We start from the raw sequence: 21,017 nt of genomic DNA on the forward strand, positions 1-21,017 counted from the left end.
GAGTTGCACACAAAGACAGAACTTCTATTACACAAAATAATCCATTAGTTATGAAGTAAAGTAAGGAAAATGGGTACATAGATCACTCTTGTGTCTCACTGTGCCTGTGCAAAACACTTGTTTGAGTATGCTTACCTGCCATGTGCATTGAAAAGTGCAAAGGACTGTGGTAAAACAACATCTATTCACTTCTAAAATTCTTAAATTGGATAGAAATGTCATTTCACCAGGACGATTAGGCAGTTTATAAAAGCAGCAGAGAACAGGAGTTAAAAAAAGCTCAAGGACAATGGAAAAGGGGGAGGAAGATAAATGAGGGTGTCTTTGCAATTCCTTCATCTGTCGGTCCTATGTCTGCAAGGTTTTCTTCGGCGATCTTGCAAATTTATTTATCTTATTTGTTATTAAAGCAGTGGGATCTCTAGATTCTGTCTTAATCTAAGTACTGCTGTAGAAAAAGTGATTCTAAAGCCAATTAAATTCAGTGAGTATGGTATATTTGATTTTTTTGTGTGATGTCTCTGTCAGTGCACTTGTATGTCAATGACAAATGTATTTATTTAGTCTGTTTTCTATCTTCTTGTACTTGCACTTCCTATTTGGGAAAAAAGTGCATCCATGTGGCAAGGCTTATGTTATAAATCAGTTTTACAGAGAACTTTGGTTGTGCCAGTATTTGGCCTAGATGAAATCAGCTGGTGTTGGAAAGAGATTCATTCTATCAGTTAGACAAGGCAAGACTTTTTGTGTTGGGTTTTTTTTTTTTTTTTTTTTTTTTTTTTTTTTTTTTTTCCTATGAATAGGACTAATTTAACCTTCCATAAAAATCCTTAAAATAAATTCTTCCTGACTGCATGCTCTGGTGTTCCTTGACCTTGCTTACCTCATGAGTTAGGTCCTCCATTCATGCTGTGCCTATAATGAGATACATCCCTCTTTACAGTGTTGTGACTCACAGCTCTGATGAGTTGCTAAGCTTCAGGGCCTAGTTTTATAAGAAGTTACCATGAAAAACTTATCATTAACAAAAATTACCATGGGTATCTCTGCCCAGTCAGAAGAACAGGAAAAGAATTGGTGTTTTTTTCAGCTCTCTAATGTCTGACTAGAACATTCAGTAATTGATTTGTTTGCTTTCTGGTGAACTCTACCCATTTCTTAAGTGCAGCACAAACAGCTTCAGGAAGTAACTGACAAAATGTGAAGAGGAAAAACAGAAAAGCAGATGCTTCATTTTTGTTCTGCAATTTGCTAGGCTATGTAGGTGTTTGGCCAGGAGAATCTAATGAAGTAACTACAGCAGCAAAAGATATTAACATTTGGGTAATTGCTCTAAAGAAGAACAAAAAAATAAAATTGCATATTCCCTGGAAACATACTCAAGTGCAATAATACTAAAACTCTTCAGATGGAAGAAATCCTCTGTGCAGAGTCTCTTAATCAGTAATAAAGTAAGTCATTCGAGATACAGCCCATAAGCCATTCTTTCTCCATAGAAAAGGAATCTGCTGCTTGTTTGTTAGATGACCATCTGATGAAGATTTTATTATCTCTCCATCACTACAGCAGCCAAAAGCAAGTGTGAGCAAGAGCTGTGGAAAAAGTAGTGGGAGAAGGGAAATTAGTGAGAAAGAAAGCAGTACTTGGCAGTGCCAAGCTGCAGCCAAGGCTTCCATTGATAACAACTCAAGAAACAATTTCAGCTTCTCTTATTCCTGCTGCATTGAGTTAATAATGCTCCAATAATAATGTGAAATAAAAGAGACTCTTTGGTTGTGTATGGTCCCAGTTGCAAACAGGGATGTTGGCCTTGCTTGGTATGTACCCAAGCAGGAGTGTTAATAAAAAAAAATTGTAGTATCTTTGCTCAGCTACCTCTTAATTTCTTGTGGTAAAGTCTTGTTAAAATCTTAGTACATAGAATATTTTTGGGTGATGGATCTCATACCCATGTGTGCTTTAAAACATTAACATAGAGATTATTTATTCGTAAGAATAAAAAGATATATTGGGAAATTTTTAGTGGATTTCAGGAAGAATAGCCATTAAGTCGAGAAGCTGAACTTTTGCTTTTATTGCAGAGGTCATTCATAGTGCTGGAACTCTGATCAGTTTTTCCACAGTATCAGAACTGATGCAATAAATCCAGGTGCAAAATTGTCCTCCTCGACACTGATTTGAGCATCATAAGAGCTGTCTTTCATGGTTCTTGCTTTTGGCATTTTTCAAATTCTACCTCAGCTATGAAATAGCTGATACGATTATCATTTTTGATAAGATTATCATTTTTATGAGAGTGCATGAAAGACAGTTGAAAATTGGTTATAGAATTTCATGCTCATGTGGAATGGAGGAAATGTCCCTCCATCTCCTGTAATGGACTTAACCCTAGCTATTTGAATCTTATTACTAATATAAGGGAACTTTTATTCTGAGATAAGCTCAACTTGAGTTCATCTACAATTCCTAAGGCAACATCCTCTATACCAGCAGTATGTAGGAAGTGCTTTTTTGAAATAAAGGTGTTATTTAAAGAGAACCAACAAAACAACCACTACCTAGTTTATGAAATTTCAATCTGCTGAGAAATTTTCAACATCTAACCCACAATTATTCTTAATCATCTTGGATTTTTTTTAATCAAATTGTATTTATATTTATTGTTCCAATTCCATTTCTGTGATACTGATAAGGAAAATAAAGTTATGTTCAAATTCTGTTTGAGAACTGAGCTGGTGCTAGTAGTTGCCAGCAATGTCAATTGAACTTGATCAAATTGTTTGCTAATGAGAAACATTCAGTGCATCCAAGTGAAAGTAATTAGGTCAGCAGAGATTTTCAAGATCGTTATTACTATGTGTTTGATCTCTCAACAGTTGTCTTCTAATTTAGAAGTGGGCTAAACAGAACCTGTGTATCTGACCACTATCAAAGTCAACATTAAGTGAGACTTTTCTGTATTCTCCTTCCTCCTCTCACTTGTCCCCATCTTCCTCCTTTGTTACTCCTTGACTTTCAAACAGGCTTTTTTCATCCTGAATCAATCCTTTTGCTGTTACAGATACCAGACATTACTTTGCTTCAACAGTGCAGGACACAGTGGTGTTCAAATCCATAACTACTACAAATGCTGATAGGAATAACAAAATCTCACAAATGCACTATATTTACTCAGACTGCTTGGTTGATTTAGGTATTGTCTTGAGTCATGTATTTGCAAAAATGTGAGGATAAACTTAAAGCAGTAATGCTTCAAAATTATAATTTAAGAATTATCTGTTTAAAGTACATTCTGTCCTTTGATTATGGTCTTTATAACTGGTAAAGGTCTATTTCCTGCAGTAAGGTTCAGTATGCTAGCTGCATTGCATAGGAATAGATCTTTTGGTCCTTGTTGTGATGGTCAGATTGGTTGTGATGCAGGCCTGTTGAAAGCTGGGACAGACCCTGACAGACAGGTTAGCTGCATGGCCATAGCTCAGCCAATCTTTGGACTGAACAATGACTTCAAAGTAAAACATTCAGTTGGATAGGAGAATAGTTTTTATACTTAGAGAAATAGGTTTTGAGTTAGCTTCCTCCAAAAAGTAAACCATTTTTGAAAATGGACTTTCAGTGTCAGAATTAATGTTTGTCCAAGTTATCATATGTTTGGACTTGCTGGCCCAGGATGAGAATTTGAGTGTGCAGTAAGAAGCTTGCTCTTTCAGTCTTCCTATCTCTGTGTTCGACATTTTTTCAGATAATTTTTTTTTTTCTGTAGTGTGAATTCTCATTCTAGGTAAGAGCTGTCCCTCCTATAACATTCTATTAAAATGCATTTTTCTATATGTGCTTCTGGTTAGCTGCTTAATCAGAAAAGTCCAACCACATCTATGGTTTAAAAGGGTTTTTTTTTTTTTTCCTGGATATGTCTGTGCACATAAGGGATGTATCACAAAGGCAGAGAGGATGTTCAGGGCACAGGTCATTCAGCAGGGTGCAGGGCTGTGCCTGTACCAAGCCTACTTCCAGCTTCTGTGTCTCTGCAGTGTGCTTTGCTTTCACTGGTGACTGCAAGAGCAAACTATGGTGGTCTGTAGCTGCTGAAAACTGGATCAGTGTACGTGCTTAGAGTTCAGAACTGTCTATGCAGATAATTTTTAGCTAATAAGAAATTAGAGAAATTAGTGGCTTTTAAATAGATGAACATTTTTAATGCTTCTTCAGAAATGCATGCATTTAGACATCTAAACACCTTCAAAATCTGTTTTCTGATGTTGTGGTGTCTAGGATTGGGAACCTACAGAGGAAATGAGAAAAATAATAGATGAAGGTGAGGTCAGGAGAGTTCTACTTTTCCATTAATTTTCTCTTATCCTCAGCATGGCACTTTCTTGTGACACCCCTGATTATAGGATGACCCAGTTCTTTATTCCAAAGATAGGATCATGCTGTGGGAAAGGCAGCTGAGGGTTGCTGTACATTCCTACCACTGGTGTGGGTGCTAATTACCACTGTGTAGTAATTAACTCGCCTGTGCATCAATAGAGAAAGACAGTCTGGAAAAAATGTTCCTTCCTTCCTGCCTGCCATTCTGTGTGATTTGGAACTATTCTTTGAAGTCAGCTGTGTCCAGGGTTATTGGCAGCTACTTCTGTAGTCTGTTGTACAGCCATAATAGAAGAAAAATTAAAGCAAGCAATAAAAGGAAAAGAAGAGAAGTGGATTTTTTTGAGTTTTCTTGATTTTTTGTTGGGTTTTTCTCCCCATGTTGCTGTTTTCTTGGATATCATTTTAGGAGGTAAATGCAAGTCTGTTATGCTAAGGAAGCAATTATAATCAGTGAATCTAATGACAAATGATTTAGCTAACTACCCTCATTACATTGAACATCTGATTACACTGAATGTAATATTTGTCATTTTAAAGAGTTTCATTTACAATGTAACTTCAAACAATTTTTCTGTCTGAAGCCTCCTGTATTATGTCATAAGTAATCTTCCACAGAGCAATGGCAAATTTAACTGAATTCTTTATTCAGGGATGTTAAAATTCATGAGGTTTTCATGTTGTTGGGTTTTCTTGTTTCTTTTAATTTTCAGAAAGAGAAGAAAAGAAAATTATTTCTGCCCCATAATATCTGCAAACATGGAACAAAAACTGTCTGAGGAGTGTAACACACACATATACATGCACAACAGCCTCTCAAGCTGCAGGCTTCTTGGCAGGACAATATTTTCCATATCCTGTATAATTTAGTCAAGGCAGAAAATAGATGTGATGGCGCTCGTGGCTTCAGGTGAACAAAAATTCTGTAATAGTTGCTTTGCTGTAAATGAGTTACAATGACACAAAGGATGTATCCACTTAAAGATAGTTAATTACTATGAAGGAAAAAAAACTTGTCTCTGAAACAAAATGATGAAGCCTCAAGGCAATACCTGCATTATCACAAGGCTAGATCATATATCAATTCCTGCAGTAAATACATGAAAATCCACCTTAAGGCTGACAGACTCCTTGCCCCACTGTTTCCAATGGAAAGCTTTTCCAAAGCATATGCTCAAGCGGTCAAGGAAGTTGTGTTGCTTGTCCTTGTGCCACTCTTGTCCTGTGACAGGTCTTTCCTTCATGTCTGTTCAGTTAAGTGAGCAACATGTAAATGAGCAACTAACAGTTTCTGTCATTGCCGTCAAATTTAGAAGAGTGATGTGAGCAGTGTTACGGATTTCAGAGAGTGATCCTGTGATAATGTTTTCTTTTTGTTACAGTGAGATGTATCTAAATCACATAGAAAAACTGCTTTCCTGTGTTCAATACTACCTATTTGATACACAGCTTTGTGTTCAAAATGGCAGCAGTAAAACTGGACTGCGATACTCCACAGACAAATTTATCCTGTATTTCATATGACTATAAACATTGGAAATCTAATGACTCTTAGATTTTTAAGATTTGGTTCGAAATGTCCAGAAATCTGTGACATAACTCTCTCTAAATGTAAAGTCTTTATGAAAGAGAAAATTAAGCAATTAGAAATTGAAAATTAAGCATTCACTCTAAAGGATATAACAAAGGAATAATGGCTATATTTGTCTCCTGATGAACTTAGTGAGAACTACTTAAATAGAACAGAATAAGATTCATTGCATCTAAATAAGCAAGACCAGAGAGAGAATAGAGAGATCCTGGGAAAAGTAAATTAAATTTGTCTAGATGGTCTAAAAGATATTACCACATGGCTTGAATTTAGCTCTGGGATTTTTTTCCTTTTTCCATGCTTTGCTCAATCTGTGAATGTAAATTGTTTCTTCAGACTTTTGACAGAATAGGATCAGTATTTATTACCAGTAGTGTTCTGTAATTGAAAATTATGAGTCTTGGTAGGTTATATGTTCTGACTCTTTGCTCACTGAGCTGGACATCAGGTTCATCCTGCTTTCTTTATCTGCTGCAAGCACAGAGAATGTATATCTGTAGTGATCGAGGTGAAGCCTTTTGTTTCGCTCTGGTCACTGATAGGAATCCAGCCCAAGCCTGCAGTAGTTGAAACCCTAACCACCTGATGAATATTTGGCATGTTGTCTCTTTTAACAGTGTATTCCATGGTTGGAATGTCAGGAGTCAAAAAGGAGACATCCATTGTCTGAAAGAGAAATGTGGAAGCAATCACTTAGCAATTTGGTTCAGTGTGGATTTGCCTGTTTTGATAGTGATGGGAGAAGCAGGAGGACATCTGTAACTGGTCTGGGGTCAAAGAACTTCTTTCACATCTCAAATAGATGTTTTCAAGTGCTCTTGGACATAGGTAGAGATGCTGGAGACTAAATTCGGGAAAACAGGTGAAAAGTGGGCAGTGTTACATAGAGCAAACTGGATTTTTTTTCCCATTTTTTTGTCATCCATTACTTTCTGTTTTCACGTTTCTGTGTTCACATTTATATAATCCCCTGGTTTTGTGTTTTCAAAGGTTTAAGAGTAGGGCTGTGGAGAGCCTGCTTTGACAGCAGGACTGTTGCTTTGCATTCATCCTCCTCTGTTTCTACCTCAGATACTTGTAAACATTCTAGTGCCAATTGCTCAACATACCTCACTCACAGGCTGAAGATAGTTTAAATTGGTGGGAGACCAGTAGTTTAGCCAGATGCTGCAGTCTTTCAAGAAAATGTGGAGCATTTTGAAGATTCCTCCCCTTAGTTTAAGGGTCTAGTTTCTTGGGAATTTTGTTCTCAGGAGTTAAACATCTGTGTCCCCTCTATACTCCCAGTCCAGTCCAGTAAAGCAAATGGTTGCTTGCCAAGAAGTCCTTAAGTTTCATTTATTGAAATTTTCTTAATATCCCTCCCTACTTGTATTTAAATGCATTCCTAAACCTGATTAAGTTTTTCTCTTTTCTATGTATTTTTCTTGTCTTACCGCAGAGCCACATTCCCTTCAGGAAAGCCTGCACAATTTCCCACAGTAGAGAGAAATTATAGTTGTCCTGTTTCCAGCCAGGAGAGTGTTGGTTTTTGCAGTAGCCAGGAGGGACATGGCTAGAACCTGGAGATTGTTCTGTACCACCTTACATCATTGCCAGGGGCAGGGGAACGGAGTCTCTTCCAGGAGAAGAGGTTCTTTCTGGTGGAGTAAATGTGGTGCTGGTCCTGAGCCAGAGGGAGCAGTCAGGGTGGCATAGTTGTGGTCAGATTGTGGGCTACACAGAGAACATATATGTGTGGAAATCACACTCTCTTTTGTACACTTTTGTCATTAATATTGTTGCCCTTACTGTTTGTTTTCTTGCCCCACTGCTATTTCTGGTAAATTGTTCTGATCCCAACCAGTGACCTTTACCTTTTTTGCCTCTCATTCTCCTCTCCAGCCAGCTGCAGGGGAAGGGAGAGTGAGGAATGGTGCATGGCTTGGAGTGGTTTCAGAGGGAAGACTAAGTTGGAGACTATCATTACTAAATGATGACATCGGTGGAGACTGACAAAAGCTGGTTTGCCACTTTGTGATGGGAGTAAGCCAGGAATAATAAAATTGGTGTTAGTCCACCACTAAACCATGTCCTTAAGTGCCATATCTACACATCTTTTGAATACTTCCGAGGATAGTGACTAAACCATATCCCTGGGCAACCTGTTCCAGAGCTTCACAACCCTTTCAGTGAAGAAGTTTTTCCTAATAACCAATCTAATCCTCCCCTGGCAAAAGTTGAGGCCATGTCCTCTTGCTCTATCACTTGTTGTGTGGGCAAAGAGGCCAATCCCCACCTCAGTGCAAGAAGAACAATAAGGTCTCCCCTGAGCCTCCTTCTCTTCAGGCTAAACAACCCCAGCTCCCTGAGCTGCTCCTTGAAAGACTTGTGCTCCTGGCCTTTCTCCATCTTGATTGCCTTTCTCTGGACACAGTCCGGCACCTCAAGGTCTTCCTCGTAGAGAGGGCCCCAAAACTGAACACACAATTCAAGGTGTGGCCTCACCAGTGCCAAGTACAAGGGTGTTAGGACCTTAACAAAGGGTAAGGCTTACTGAGTGGCTTACTCATGAAACATAAGTTACACACAGATTAGAGTCATATGGTACTAAAATTTTCTGTTCTGCACTTCAGTTTTCACAATAGTTGTGAGAGGTCAAAATATTACTGGATATGCTCTTTGACAATTTTAAATCATGGAACAGTCATGAAGCTTTTCAGGTGTTAAAATTAAACCTTTCTGCAACTGCCAAGGATGCTGGTAACACTGTACATAGGACTGTATTACTGACAGATGCTAGGAGACATGATTTAAAATTGCTGAGTCTTAGCATGGATTGAGATTTACCATCTAGTGATAAGAATACATGAAATAATTGTCTATAAAGAAAATGGATACATTTACTAGAGAAAAAATTGAATTTTTACATATATGTTATATGTATATAAATGTATTTACAAATGTTTATGTATAAATATATATATACACACACACAATATGCATGTTATACACACTTCCACCTGTGTAGTTAAAAACCAGATGTCAGAACATAGCATTGTTATTCAAGAAATACAAAAGTATGTGTGCACATAGATCATAAATACAGAGATACTGTTTATCTGTGTTGTAAATATGTGCTTTTTAGTTTGAGCTGAAGAAAATATTTAGAGGCTCCCATGCTTCCCTACTCCACACTCTGCTCTGATGTGTCCTTTCTCAGGTTGCTGACTGTGCTTTCCTACATGATCTTTAATATCTTGTGGCTGAGGGATAAAAAAATCTTGTAGAACTAAGATCCATTGCCATGCTTCTGTTGAGGACAGTAGGAATTAATTTATATGTTTGCCACAGTGATGTGGAAATCAAAGGCTAAATTTTTCTGTGCTATAACATCAAAGCAAAACCTTTCTAGAGCAGAACCCTCAGCTTAGTGGTATTTATTGCCATAACCCAGTTACCTCCCCCTCTCCAATTATTTCTCTACTACCCTTGTATTTTGAAGAAAAGATTAGCAATACCTAGGATAACCTTACGGGCTTGCTGGCACAAGAAATTGAGAGTAAGACTAAACACTTGGATTTGCTTGAATTATCTTTCTGTTCAAAGTTACTCAGGAATGTGTCCCTCTGCAAGTCTGAAACCTTCTTAGGATTCTATTTGCAAAATTTCAATGTTCACGATTTCAATGTTCAATGTCTTTGTCAGTTTTAGAGGATACCCTGTAAAATGCTTCACTAAGAAAAAATCAGTACTTCTGCGTTTCCTTTGTACTCAGGTTCTGGGAAGACATCTTGGGAAAGCATTTATCGTGTGAGAGATTTTTCATTTTGATGTTTGTTACCTTCTCCTGGTGTTAGTTTTCCCTAAGATACTTGTCCCTGTTATTTGACATTGCTATATAGGGGATATCTTACAAAAGTCAAACACAGCAATAATCCTCAGTAGATTTATTGTGTATTGGATTATCTACCTTTTCTTTTTTAAAGGTGGACTTTTCTGCAGGATCTTCAAGAAATTGCAAGGCTTTAAAAGCTAAACTAACATCACATTTGGAGACAAAGAACTATGATTTCATTCTGGTTCATTTCAAATGGATTAGAAAATATTGTCCAAATTGGGCACCATGCCAAGATTGCCATTAACTTTTCCCATAAAATATGATTAAGAACCTTAACAAGCATTTAGTAATTAAGTGAAGTGCTTTGGAAATTTATATGCTGTCCACAGGTTGTCATGTTCTGTAAAATACTGAAGACGGTTTTTATGAAAAGCAATAAAATAAAGCACTTGAGAAACATCTGGGAGTGTTATCTGATGAGGAAGGAATAGTTTCAGTTGTAACAGGATATTTTGATATTTAAAATGGATGTTGTGTATAGTTGATTTTTTGTTTGGGTTTTTTTATGTTAATGAATAATTGCCTTAGTTAATGGAGTAATTCCTATAACCATATATCCCATTCTAGTGTTTGTGTTGCTTCATTTTATACTCTGAGTTAATTATTTTCCATGTACTCCAATAATGAGTGTACTGTTCCGTATTTGGTTTCTGGTTCCATTTAATGCAGCTGAATTTGCTGGAATAACAGTCCAAAGAGATGGGATTGCTGAACAGTCTCTGAAAGAAGCAGATTTTTCCTATTGTATGGCGGAAAAAAGCAGTGTAGGTTTTCAGTCTGATAATGTTCGGTGCAGAGCAGGGTGAGGCTTTGTTTTGCAGCTTTGCTAACAAAGAAAAAAAGGTTGGTCTGTTGCTGCTGAGGAAGCTTTTATGTGCTGTGGCCACTCCAAGTGATTTATGAGTAATTTTCTCTACAAACCTCTTTTCCTTTCAGTAGTGCCCAGCATCCTTTGACACAGAGTGCAGTGTGGATCATGCAACAGGCTTAATGGAATAACAGAACTAGATTATCTTTGCTGTGCTTTCTGAGGGAATTAATCCAAACCTTAAATTTGGGAGAAGTTATTTTTCAAAACTACAAACAAATAAAAGGTGGATGGATTTTTATATGAACTCAGTTATTCCAGATTATTGAAAGTATTCAGATCTGCAGTCTGCACCCCTGCCCTGCAAGTGTGAACAATGTAACTTCTCTCCTAGATGAAATCATAAAATAAGAAGGGGAGCAATTTTTAACCTTGTGTGCTACATGAATCATGTTTTAATGACTGAGGGATTGAACTGATCCTCTTGTTTGAGAATTAGGATGCAAGGAGACCATTTTTTCTTTTTTTTTTTTTTTTTTTTTTTTTTTTTTCTTATTATAGAGCAGCTGAAATTTGGCTGCCAAACTCCTCAGTTCCAGCCTGGGTTGTGGCTCACTTGTGACCTTTAATCAGGTTTGTGCCTTAAGCACCCATTGTGGAGCTAGACCACAGTGATACCTTGAGGTTGTCACTGGAGAATCTTTTTTTTTTTGCCCTGTGTGTCCCACAGTTCAGTTGGGCTTCTCTTGTTTCATTTAAATGTTGCCCAGTTTCTGCATTAGTAGCTGTTGCCTGGTTCTCACTGGTAGGTAGGGAGCCCTACCAAATATTTCTATTTTCAGCTGCCACAGGAGATTTTAGGAGCTTTACAACCAGCAGAATGGGTTTTGTGACCACAGAAACATGGAATGGTTTGGATTAGAGAAGCTTAAAAGATCATCTGGTCCAACTTCATTGTCATGGCAGGGACAAACTTATTTAAGTGTTGCTGCAGTGGCAATAAAACTTGTGATATTATCACAAAGATACGTACAATATTTACTCTACCTATGTGATGTTTAATGATAGCTCCTCTGGGGTGAGCAATTAAGTTATTTATAAGTTGGAAAGTTAAAACAAAAATTCCTCTAGGGTTCCTGAATTGGAGAAGACATGTATAATGCATATTTGTCCCCTGTGGGGTTTCTGCCTTTTTGTTTCTTGGTATATTATGAACATGTGTATGTTTCCTCTGTCAGTGCTGTGTTTCAGGTCGGGGATTCTGCTTTTATGTTACTGCACTTATATACAGCAAATATTAAAAAAGCTCGTAAAATGTGAAGCTCAGGCACTGTTTGTATGCCAGTTTTCCAAAAGCCACTCTTAAAGCCTATACTGTTGCCACAGACCTTTTCATGGGTAGCTTTGTTGAAAATCACTTTCAGATCATTTTTTTCTGATAACTAGATGTTAAAATTTTGCACTGTACTGTTAAAGGGCAAAGGAATAGTTTTTGTCTCCAGAACAAAAATAAGTTATTACTTTAAAAGAAGGAGTTATAGTGCCTGTTTATTATTGTACTACTCCTTGACCCTCTCTTACCATAAGGTAAAAAACCTCCAGCCTTAGAATGGTGTCTAAGAATAGTCTCTTGTAGAAATTTTGTTCAGGACTTGAACCAATTAGTTTTTACCTTACTCTATCTGTTTGTTCTTTCAGGGCATTCTACCTGGACAAGTCAAACTTGCCTCCAAATTCAACATCTAAAGCAGCTTATATAGATAAGGTAAATAAAAATATTAAGTGCCTGATTAACCTCTGCATGTTGCACACTCTGTTACTGAGACTTTCTTTATTCCACCAAAAATAGAATTGTTTAAAGCGGGTGGGAGAGGGGCTCCCTTGCAGCTTTTTTTCCCACTTGCATTTTTGGTGGTAGGAGGTGTGAGGTGATTCTGTATTAAAAGGTGGGGCTGGAGGGAGTCTGTGTTTGAGAAGAGGAATCATTACTTTCATTATTCACTGTGCTTTCGGAGCAATGCAACCACTCTAGGAGCATGTGGGGTAGGGAAAGACAGGTACAGGCAGAAATTCTTTGTTCTGAAAGCTGGAAGTGCTGTTCCAAATTAAGTACTCCTTCAGCATCCTGCTCAGAAGGGTTTGTTCTGAATCTTCTCATTTAGACTTTCTTCAAATGCTTTCATCTGTCTTTAAACCTCAGTGGCTGAGAGATCCCAGGGGCTATAAAAATTCATTTAATGCTCTCTTCTCTTGTTAGAGAGTTAATTCCCTTATTGCACCCCAGTAGGGGGAATAAAGACATTCCTAGGGTCTTGCCTACAAAAGTGATTGAGCTACTGTGGCTTGAGAAATAAGAGTGTTCATCAGATGAGCCCTATGGCAGACTAAATCCAGCACCAGCGTTAACATACTGGTGATTCCTGTTTCTTGGATCCATGGAGAACTGCACATGAGGGAAGAAGGACACTTGCTGCTCCTTCCCTGGGGAGTCAGCAGCTTGCCTCACAGTCAAGCAGTCACAGGTGCAGGAGGGGATGTTTAACTGTGAGGGAAGTGCTTGTTACCCCTAAACCTGTTCCCTGTTTCAGCAAAAAGTTCAAGCGCAAGAGAAAAGCATCTCATAATCCACATCTGAGCAAGGGATGCTAGGTTGAGCTCATGCATTTATTTTTGCAGCTGGAGCTGGCAAGTCAAGAGTGAATGCATGATCCATTTTTGGCTGCACCTTCCACTTTATTGTCCATGGTGTCATGATTAGATGACACCAGCTAAAATCAATTTAGATAGATGCCAGTTAAACCTAAACCAAGTTAAATCTGTTTGTACCCAGGTTTAAATATGCTATTTGTTGTAGCTGATTTTCTTGACATCTAAGCTTTTCAATGAAGTAACTATCATAGGACCAAGTGAGACTGCTGTTTCTCTAACTACTTAAAACTGTCTTTAGGGAATTAATCTGTCTTTCAAAAGATTAATTCTTTGAGTAGCATGTGGGGCTTTGTTGGAATCTTTAGGTGTTTCTGGACTAAAGAGAAGCAGGAATTTGGAATAAGTTGGTCTGAAACTTTGTATTGTGAGCATCTCTTTTACACAAAGCACCATAAGAGACTGGCTTTCATTGCTAGATGACTTTTGAAGGCTCCTCTTCTGACACAAGCTTTGCACTTGAAAGCTGCCTTCTTTACTTCATTCATTCTTAGTATGGTAATGCTGGGATTATTTTAAGTCTTGCTACAAAGCTAACTGTTCTTGCTTGTATGTTTTTGTCACATCTGTTAATTTTTATTTTTGATGTTGCTAGTAAGGATTAGGAACTAGACATTTGATAAATAAAGGACACTGTTGTCATAAATGTAAGCTGTTTTTTCTCAGCAAGTCAAGAAACAAGTCTTGGTATCTTCCTGTATATGTTGTAGGTTGTAGGTTAGCTCTTTATGGCTTCCTGTCCTTTCCCAGTCTATTAATGGATACAGCACCCATGGGTCAATCGAGTCTATTGAAATGAAAAACACTTTCATAGGCAGGACTGGTAATGAAATAGTCAGTGATGTGAAGAACTGAAAGGCTTTAGAAAGTTGTCATATGTCATGTAACAGAAGACTGTTTTGTATGCATATCACGGAATTTGGCTTTCTCAGCCAGACCTGGTGTTCTGTGTGCATCTCTGATGACCCACTCTGTTCAAGTGTTTCACGAGCTCTCAGGAGCAAACGTTCAAACACCTCTGTCTTCCTTTGCAGCTGATGAGGCCTCTCAATTGCTTGGATGAGCTTTACCGGCTGATCGGCTCCTTTATCCGGTCCAAGCGCACGGCGGCCTGTGCCTACACCGCGTGCAGCGCTTCCGGCGTCGGGCTGCTCTCCGTGGCGTCGGAGCTCTGCAGCAGGCTGGGAGCTTGCCACATCATCATGTGCAACAGCGGAGTTCACCGGTATGACAAATTGGTTTTTTTCCCTCCTTTTGTGGCAGTCACTCCATCATTGCAGGTTGGAGACTGCTGCTCCTATAGAGATGGGTCTTATACTAAATATCTTGTGTGAAATAGTGAGTGCACTTGAAAGATCTGTGGTGAAATTCTAGAATTGTGTTCGCAGTGATTGACAGAAATGAACAGTACAAGTCTTTTCGTTTGTGAAGTTGTAATGAGATTGTTCCTCATTCAAGTTGGCAAAAGGCAGAAATCTTAATTGCTAAAGTAGAAAGAGGAATGTTACCTAGATGAATGATATTGATGATACTGAGCTCTTAATACAGGCAGGAAATGCTGAAATTTGTATTTACTTTGTATGGTAAAGGGAATAATAGAAGAGCTTGATTTAAGGAAAAAAGATGAAACATAAGACATATGCATTTTTGCAGGTACACCCTATGATAACAAGAGTTTGAGTCTGAAGGACAGTTGATGTGTTTAATATAATACCAAAAAAATAGACTGACCTATAGTCAACTGAACTTTGTCATCAACCCTAAGAGATTTTAATAGCAAATATATATATGTCAAACATTATCACAGCATCATCATAGAGCTCTCTAATACTTAATCATATTTATCACAGGCAGCAATATATTTATGCTCCAGCTGGGCAGATTGCAATTTTTTGGGACAGTGTACCAAAAAAGCACAGACCAAACTTGGAGAGGGGGAAAAACCCCAACAAACAAAAGAATCAACATAACAAATAATCTGATACTAAAAATATGCTCTTTTTGTAAGAATTCCAAATTGTAGATCAGTGGTAACAGGGTGTTAAAAATGCTGCTTAGTTTCTGATCTATGCAAGTCCTTACTTCAGCAGTTTTGGTTACCAATACCTTGTGTTAGAATGAGCATTACTTTCTCCTCATTTTAAGTAATATCCTTTCTTCCAAAGAGCTTTGAGGAGGGGAGAAGAAAAAAGGCAATTGCCATATAAGCTGCAATGCAGACTGTCATGCATGAAAAAAAAGGAAAAGCTCCATATACAGCCAAAAAAATTAAGTTGTATAAAGACAGTGTTTGCCATTTGAGGGTTGGCAACAGAGTATTTGTATTACTCTCTGTCAATGATAGAAGTGCATATAGCATACTGCATACTGTATTAAATGTTAAGGAATAGAAGGAAAAAGCTTTGTTATGTAACACCAGTCACTCTATCAGATGAACATGCAAACACTATAGAGCATGGGCTGTTGTGACACTGTTGTTTCAAAAGACCATGAGGCTACACAGCTTTTCTCTTTGTCTTGCTTTCAGTTTCATGTCTTATGTGATCAGAAAAGACTTTGGGCATCATTCTGATGGGTTTTTTTAGGCTGAAAAAGACTGCCTCTGGGTTTGATCACCATTTCATGAATTTGTCAGTACATTCGTACCAAAAATTCTGATAGTTTAAGGCTAAAGTCAGAACTGCCCAAATAAACTATTGCCCTGTAGTGTGTGGGTCACAAATTATTCAGAGTAATTTGATTGAATAAAATGTGGTTTGCTCAAATCTGAACATGAGCTGTTCTGAGATGAAAATTAATTAGTCATCAAGTTTCTGCTCAAACTAGGGCTGATTCAAAGGTAAAACCTCCTAAAACGTATAAGTGTATCTAAAACCCACAAAAAATTAGAAAACCAACATATTGGTTTTGAAGACTATATTATGAGCATGGGAATGGGATTTGAAAGTGTTATGTGTGGGTTTCTGTCTAGATGTTAAAGGATTCATCATCATCTATTTACATAAAGTAAAGGTGCAAGATGCTTCTCTCTAAAGATGACTAGCTCTACTTTACAGTGAGTCCATTTGAGTTTTGGTACAAGATACTGCTGCTTCATTTGTGCATTAATACAGCCTTTGTGGCTACCATCTGTTCAGAGAAAGAAACATCAACTGTTGGCATTATCAGAGATATTTCAAGATAGGCCCTCCAGGAAAAACGAATGGACTAGTTGAGAATCTGTATAAGTGCTCAGGGGTTTGTACCCAGAAGTTCAGAAGAAAACTCATGTATTTAGGTACAAGAAGGGATTAAGTTACTCTTCTAAGGGAAGTAAGTCCCTTTAAGTGGTTAAAGCGAAGAAAGTTTTTTAATAACAATTCCCCGAAATTACTGTTGCACATGCAAACTGGATGGATGAATTTTGTTTTTGTTTTTTTTTTTTTTTTTTTTTTTTTTTTTTTTTTTTTTTTTTGAGTCACTTCATGGACTGTTTTCTCTTTCTGCATCTCAACTGTCCAGTTCTAAGTGGGCTTTGGTTTTTGACATTCTGAAAATTGCCTTTGCCTAGGTAGAAAGCTTGCTTTGTTTCCAGGTTTGCTCAGTAAATTTTGTGCCCAGCATTTCTAGTGCTAAATTCTGCAGTGCTTTTGTGGACCTACTCCCCTTGTTGCTCTCAGAGTGAAACAGTCTTACAGCAACACAAAATCCTGTGAGGAGGACAGAAGAGGAAATAGTAAGATGTTGGATGTGATCAAGTCCCATAGACGTAGAGGATTTTGCTTTGTGCCTGCAGTCTTGAAGGCTAAATTCTTCTGTTTGTTGGAGTAGTGTTTAATCAGGGCAGATAATGTTCCAAAATAGTGCCCCTTGGCTTGTTAGCTAGTTCTTTAGAGTTCAAGCTACTGATTTTCAGTTAGAGGGGATATTTATCTCTGGTTGTATCCAGCAGTGTATCTGGCTTTCTGTTTTCTTAGAAACTAAATACTGTGAAGTCCATGATTGCAATCAGCTGCAGAATTTCACATTTTGTTGGCCCAGATCAATGACTCATTACTGTTTTTTAACACTAGGCCACGGATATTAAATGAGTTGAAAATTGTTATTATCTACAGATGCTACTAGATTAACAGATGGGGGAAAGATCCGAATTTTTCTTGCAGATTAAATTTTGAAAATCTCAGTCTTGCCAGCTTAAAAATGAAGCTCAACTTTGAGCAAGGCTCCCCCATACTTTGTTTTTAAAAGCCCTCATTTCATCCCAGTTTCTATGATTGGTCTTTAAGGGAGTGAATGTCTGAGAGTATCTGGAAGGGTACAGGGTGCTCTACTCATCAACATCTTCATTTTGTTCATGGGGAGTGGGAGCTGAGCAAGGCATTAGACTGTCAAAATTTAAATACATTTAATAGAATTAAATATATATATATAAATATATATATATACACCTTCCTTTACTCAATTTATTCAACTCATACTAAACTGACTGGAGAGCCTTTCTCAATTTAGGTGTCATGGACTGACAAGGGGGTAGGGAGAGGTTCTGCCACTGCTCCTACTAACCAGAAGCAAGTCCCAGATAGCTTGTGAGGGAGTCACTGGGTGACAGTCCAATGCAGAAGAGGCCAAGAGCTATGAAACAGCAGCTTTGTCTGCTTTGACAGTGATTGCTGATCTCTGGATCAGCAGTGCCTTGATTTCTGACTTCTCTGTGATCCATATTAAATTGCTTTTTACACTGCACTAGGCTAAAACAGCTTGACAGAGTTCATACTTTCATCCCTATATCCAAGATAATGCTGGGGATTTTGAATTGCTGGTGATTGCTTTTCTTTGATTTTTATTATGACAATATGTTTACCAATTTACATTACAGCCTGCAATCCTATATCTATTTTAGACAGCAGTTCTTTTCAAATACTTTTTGAGCACCAGAAAACCAAGGATGGAGGAAAATAAGCCCCTTTAACCTTCACTGTCCTAAGTGATGTGAGAGTGCTACAAACCTCCCCATGGATTATCATAAGCGAACATGCCTTGTTGCTCAACAAGAGGAGCAGAGCTGTAAATTAGTTAAAGAAATCAATAGTTTGCATTTTTTTTTACCTTTTTTTATCAGTCATAATTATATTTCTGCCTGCCAGCCAGCTGTCACGCTGTAAACAACGTTCTGCTTTCTTTGCTTGTGTTCATTCTGTTTGAAGTTGCAATCAGTCTGTACAAATGCAGGTGATGAAAGGCACTTTTAAATTTTATTGAATCATGATTCTAGCTCCTGCTAGAGGGAGAAGAGCAAGACTGCACTGCACAGACATGTCCTAGCCTCTTTCTGTGCCAAAATGAAATTAGGTGCAGCAGCTGCAGAAGTCTGTTCAGGCCTTGCAAGCTCAAAGGAATCATATAAAGCATCCAAATGAAACAAATCCCAAGTTTATTTAAATTTTTGCATTTCCTGGAGGATCAAGAGAAAAATCTTCTATAATCTTGATGAAACCCAGAAAAATCGCAGTCTTATTTTCTTTTCTGAATTTTAATTTCCCTTGCAGAAATTCTCTCCTTAGTGTTACCATCCTTCAAGCAGCGGGGTTCTGGCTGGCAGACACTTGGCTGAAGGATGAGGCAGGTTTTGCCAAGTGTTGATTATGCTGTCTCCTGTAGCTGGCAGTGGTCCTACAATCCAGCTAAACCTGCTTCATCTTCCACATTGCAAAGCAGAGTAGCACCATAAGCTGTCCATCACAGCCAGCTGCCTTTCTGTGAATTGAATGAAGAAAGGTGAAAAATGGGTACTCCGAATTTGTATTTTTGACATTCTATCATAAGAATTCTTTCTTTTAGATTCAGAATTTTTCCTGTAAGGATTTAGTTCTGAGCTCAATGAGTGCATGCTACAAAGAAAATCCTTGGAGTTTTGCAGCTGTATTTAGGCCATCAACTCCCCAGTAAGAAAGCTTTCAGGGATCAATGTGACTACTTTCAGGAGACAGGTTAGCACAGACTGAAAAACTAATCCATACCCTTCTCCAGCCATCTGGTCTCAACAGGGGTTTTAGTCCTGCTACCTTCCCATTTAGTCAAGATTCTCTTTATTTTTTAAATGGTAGTTCAGTTATGTCTGTCTACAGTTAGTATATTTTTATGATACCATACCCACTGAGGCATAAACAAACTTCTCTTTGCGTAAAATAATTTAGGATAATAGAGTATTACATTCTGTGCTGGTTATTACAAAAAACCAGCTAAATAATTTTGAAATATGTGAGAATTTGTTTTAAAATAAAATAAGCAAGACATTTAGCACAAATAGTGCTAAACTGTTCTTACAGTAGTAATTTTTTATTTTGCTCTATATTTCTCTTTCTTGGGCAATCTGGTACATTTTTTGCTTTGCCACCCCTAGTATATCTAACATGTACTAGATGGATTATAGTCTTACTGTTCTCTTGCACGTTTTAAATTCTGAGATGCTATTTGGTTTAAAATGCCATCTGAAAATGCAGAGAGATGCATTACATGCCGTGAGACAGAAAAGATGGCTCTAAGTTGTTACTAGTATGGATTTCAAGGTGTGCTTTTTTTCTACTTGGTCTTCTTTTAACATTATGGATGTTCAGTAGCAGGGTTGACACACAATGCTATTGCTGTGCTCTGTAGAATCATCCTTTCATGCTTCAGTTCCTGTACGATTGCCTTATCTGCAGTCCAGCTCTTTGAAACTGGTGTTTTTCATGCAAAATCTTCTATTTTACAATAAAAATAAAATAGGACCTCTCAGACAATCTGAAATTAAAAACTTAACCAGATCTGCTTTAATGTTTGACATAGAGAGAGTTAAGTGAGTAGCTTGAATTATTACAAGACAAGAAGTAAATTGCAATTTTTTACCAGATTTACTTGCCTGCATAAGAGGAAGAAGCCTTTAATGGAAAGACTTTCTGCACAGAATGAGAGAGAATGGCCAAGGCTGGAGTTTCAGATGCTTTAAGACTGTGTTTATTTTTGCAAGTATGATGGAAAATGAGTAAATAAAAGGCATGGAATACTTCAAATTTTTGGAAATGCTGTTCTCTCATCAAGCAAAAAATATTTAACAGTGAGATTGCTTCCTTGCAACATTTCCAGCTGACTAGAGGTGGAAGATTTTACAGGAAAAATGATTCTGGAAAGATGCTCCCTGCAGTTTTTTTAACACTGACAGATGAAGTGTGGTGAAAAGAAGTGCCTTTTTTTCTCTTCCTAATTTTTCTTTGAAAATCTCTCTGTTTTAAAGAGGTTGAATAGTTACATGTATTTCTGGAAACAGACTGGATAACAATAGTCTTTCAATACAGAAAAAAAATCAACATTATGTCCTTTGTGTTTCATACTTCAGCATTAAAAATTATTAATGCTGGACCAAATACTCCTGATAACAATATACAAACCTACAAAAGAATTAATTAACCAAGGGTAGATCTGATATATGACTAAAGAATACTTATCTCCTAAGACTGTATCTGTGGCTTGATAAGTTCATGTCATCTACTTCAGTAAGTCAAAAATCTGTTCGTAGTTTGAAAATATCTGGTAGAGCTGGGTTTGATTAGCCTGTCATAAAATGGTGGATGCACGCCTGATAAGGGAGTTGGGATACCTCTATTCTGAGGTCTGCACAACTATGTAACCACAGTGGGTGCCTTTTG

At 37.6% G+C, this 21,017-nt stretch overlaps 1 protein-coding gene across 1 annotated transcript in view; it reads left to right on the plus strand.

Moving 5' to 3' along the window:
- PREX2 (phosphatidylinositol-3,4,5-trisphosphate dependent Rac exchange factor 2) overlaps nt 1-21,017 on the plus strand; it is a 173,575-nt gene that overhangs the window by 127,250 nt on the left and 25,308 nt on the right. The window contains exons 36-37 of the mRNA XM_066332148.1: nt 12,349-12,415; nt 14,391-14,581. Coding sequence (XP_066188245.1) covers nt 12,349-12,415; nt 14,391-14,581 — 258 coding nt within the window. The remainder of the gene's footprint in view (nt 1-12,348; nt 12,416-14,390; nt 14,582-21,017) is intronic.

The sequence above is a fragment of the Sylvia atricapilla genome, chromosome 1 (genome assembly GCF_009819655.1).
Source record: "Sylvia atricapilla isolate bSylAtr1 chromosome 1, bSylAtr1.pri, whole genome shotgun sequence".
NCBI classification, from domain to species: domain Eukaryota; kingdom Metazoa; phylum Chordata; class Aves; order Passeriformes; family Sylviidae; genus Sylvia; species Sylvia atricapilla.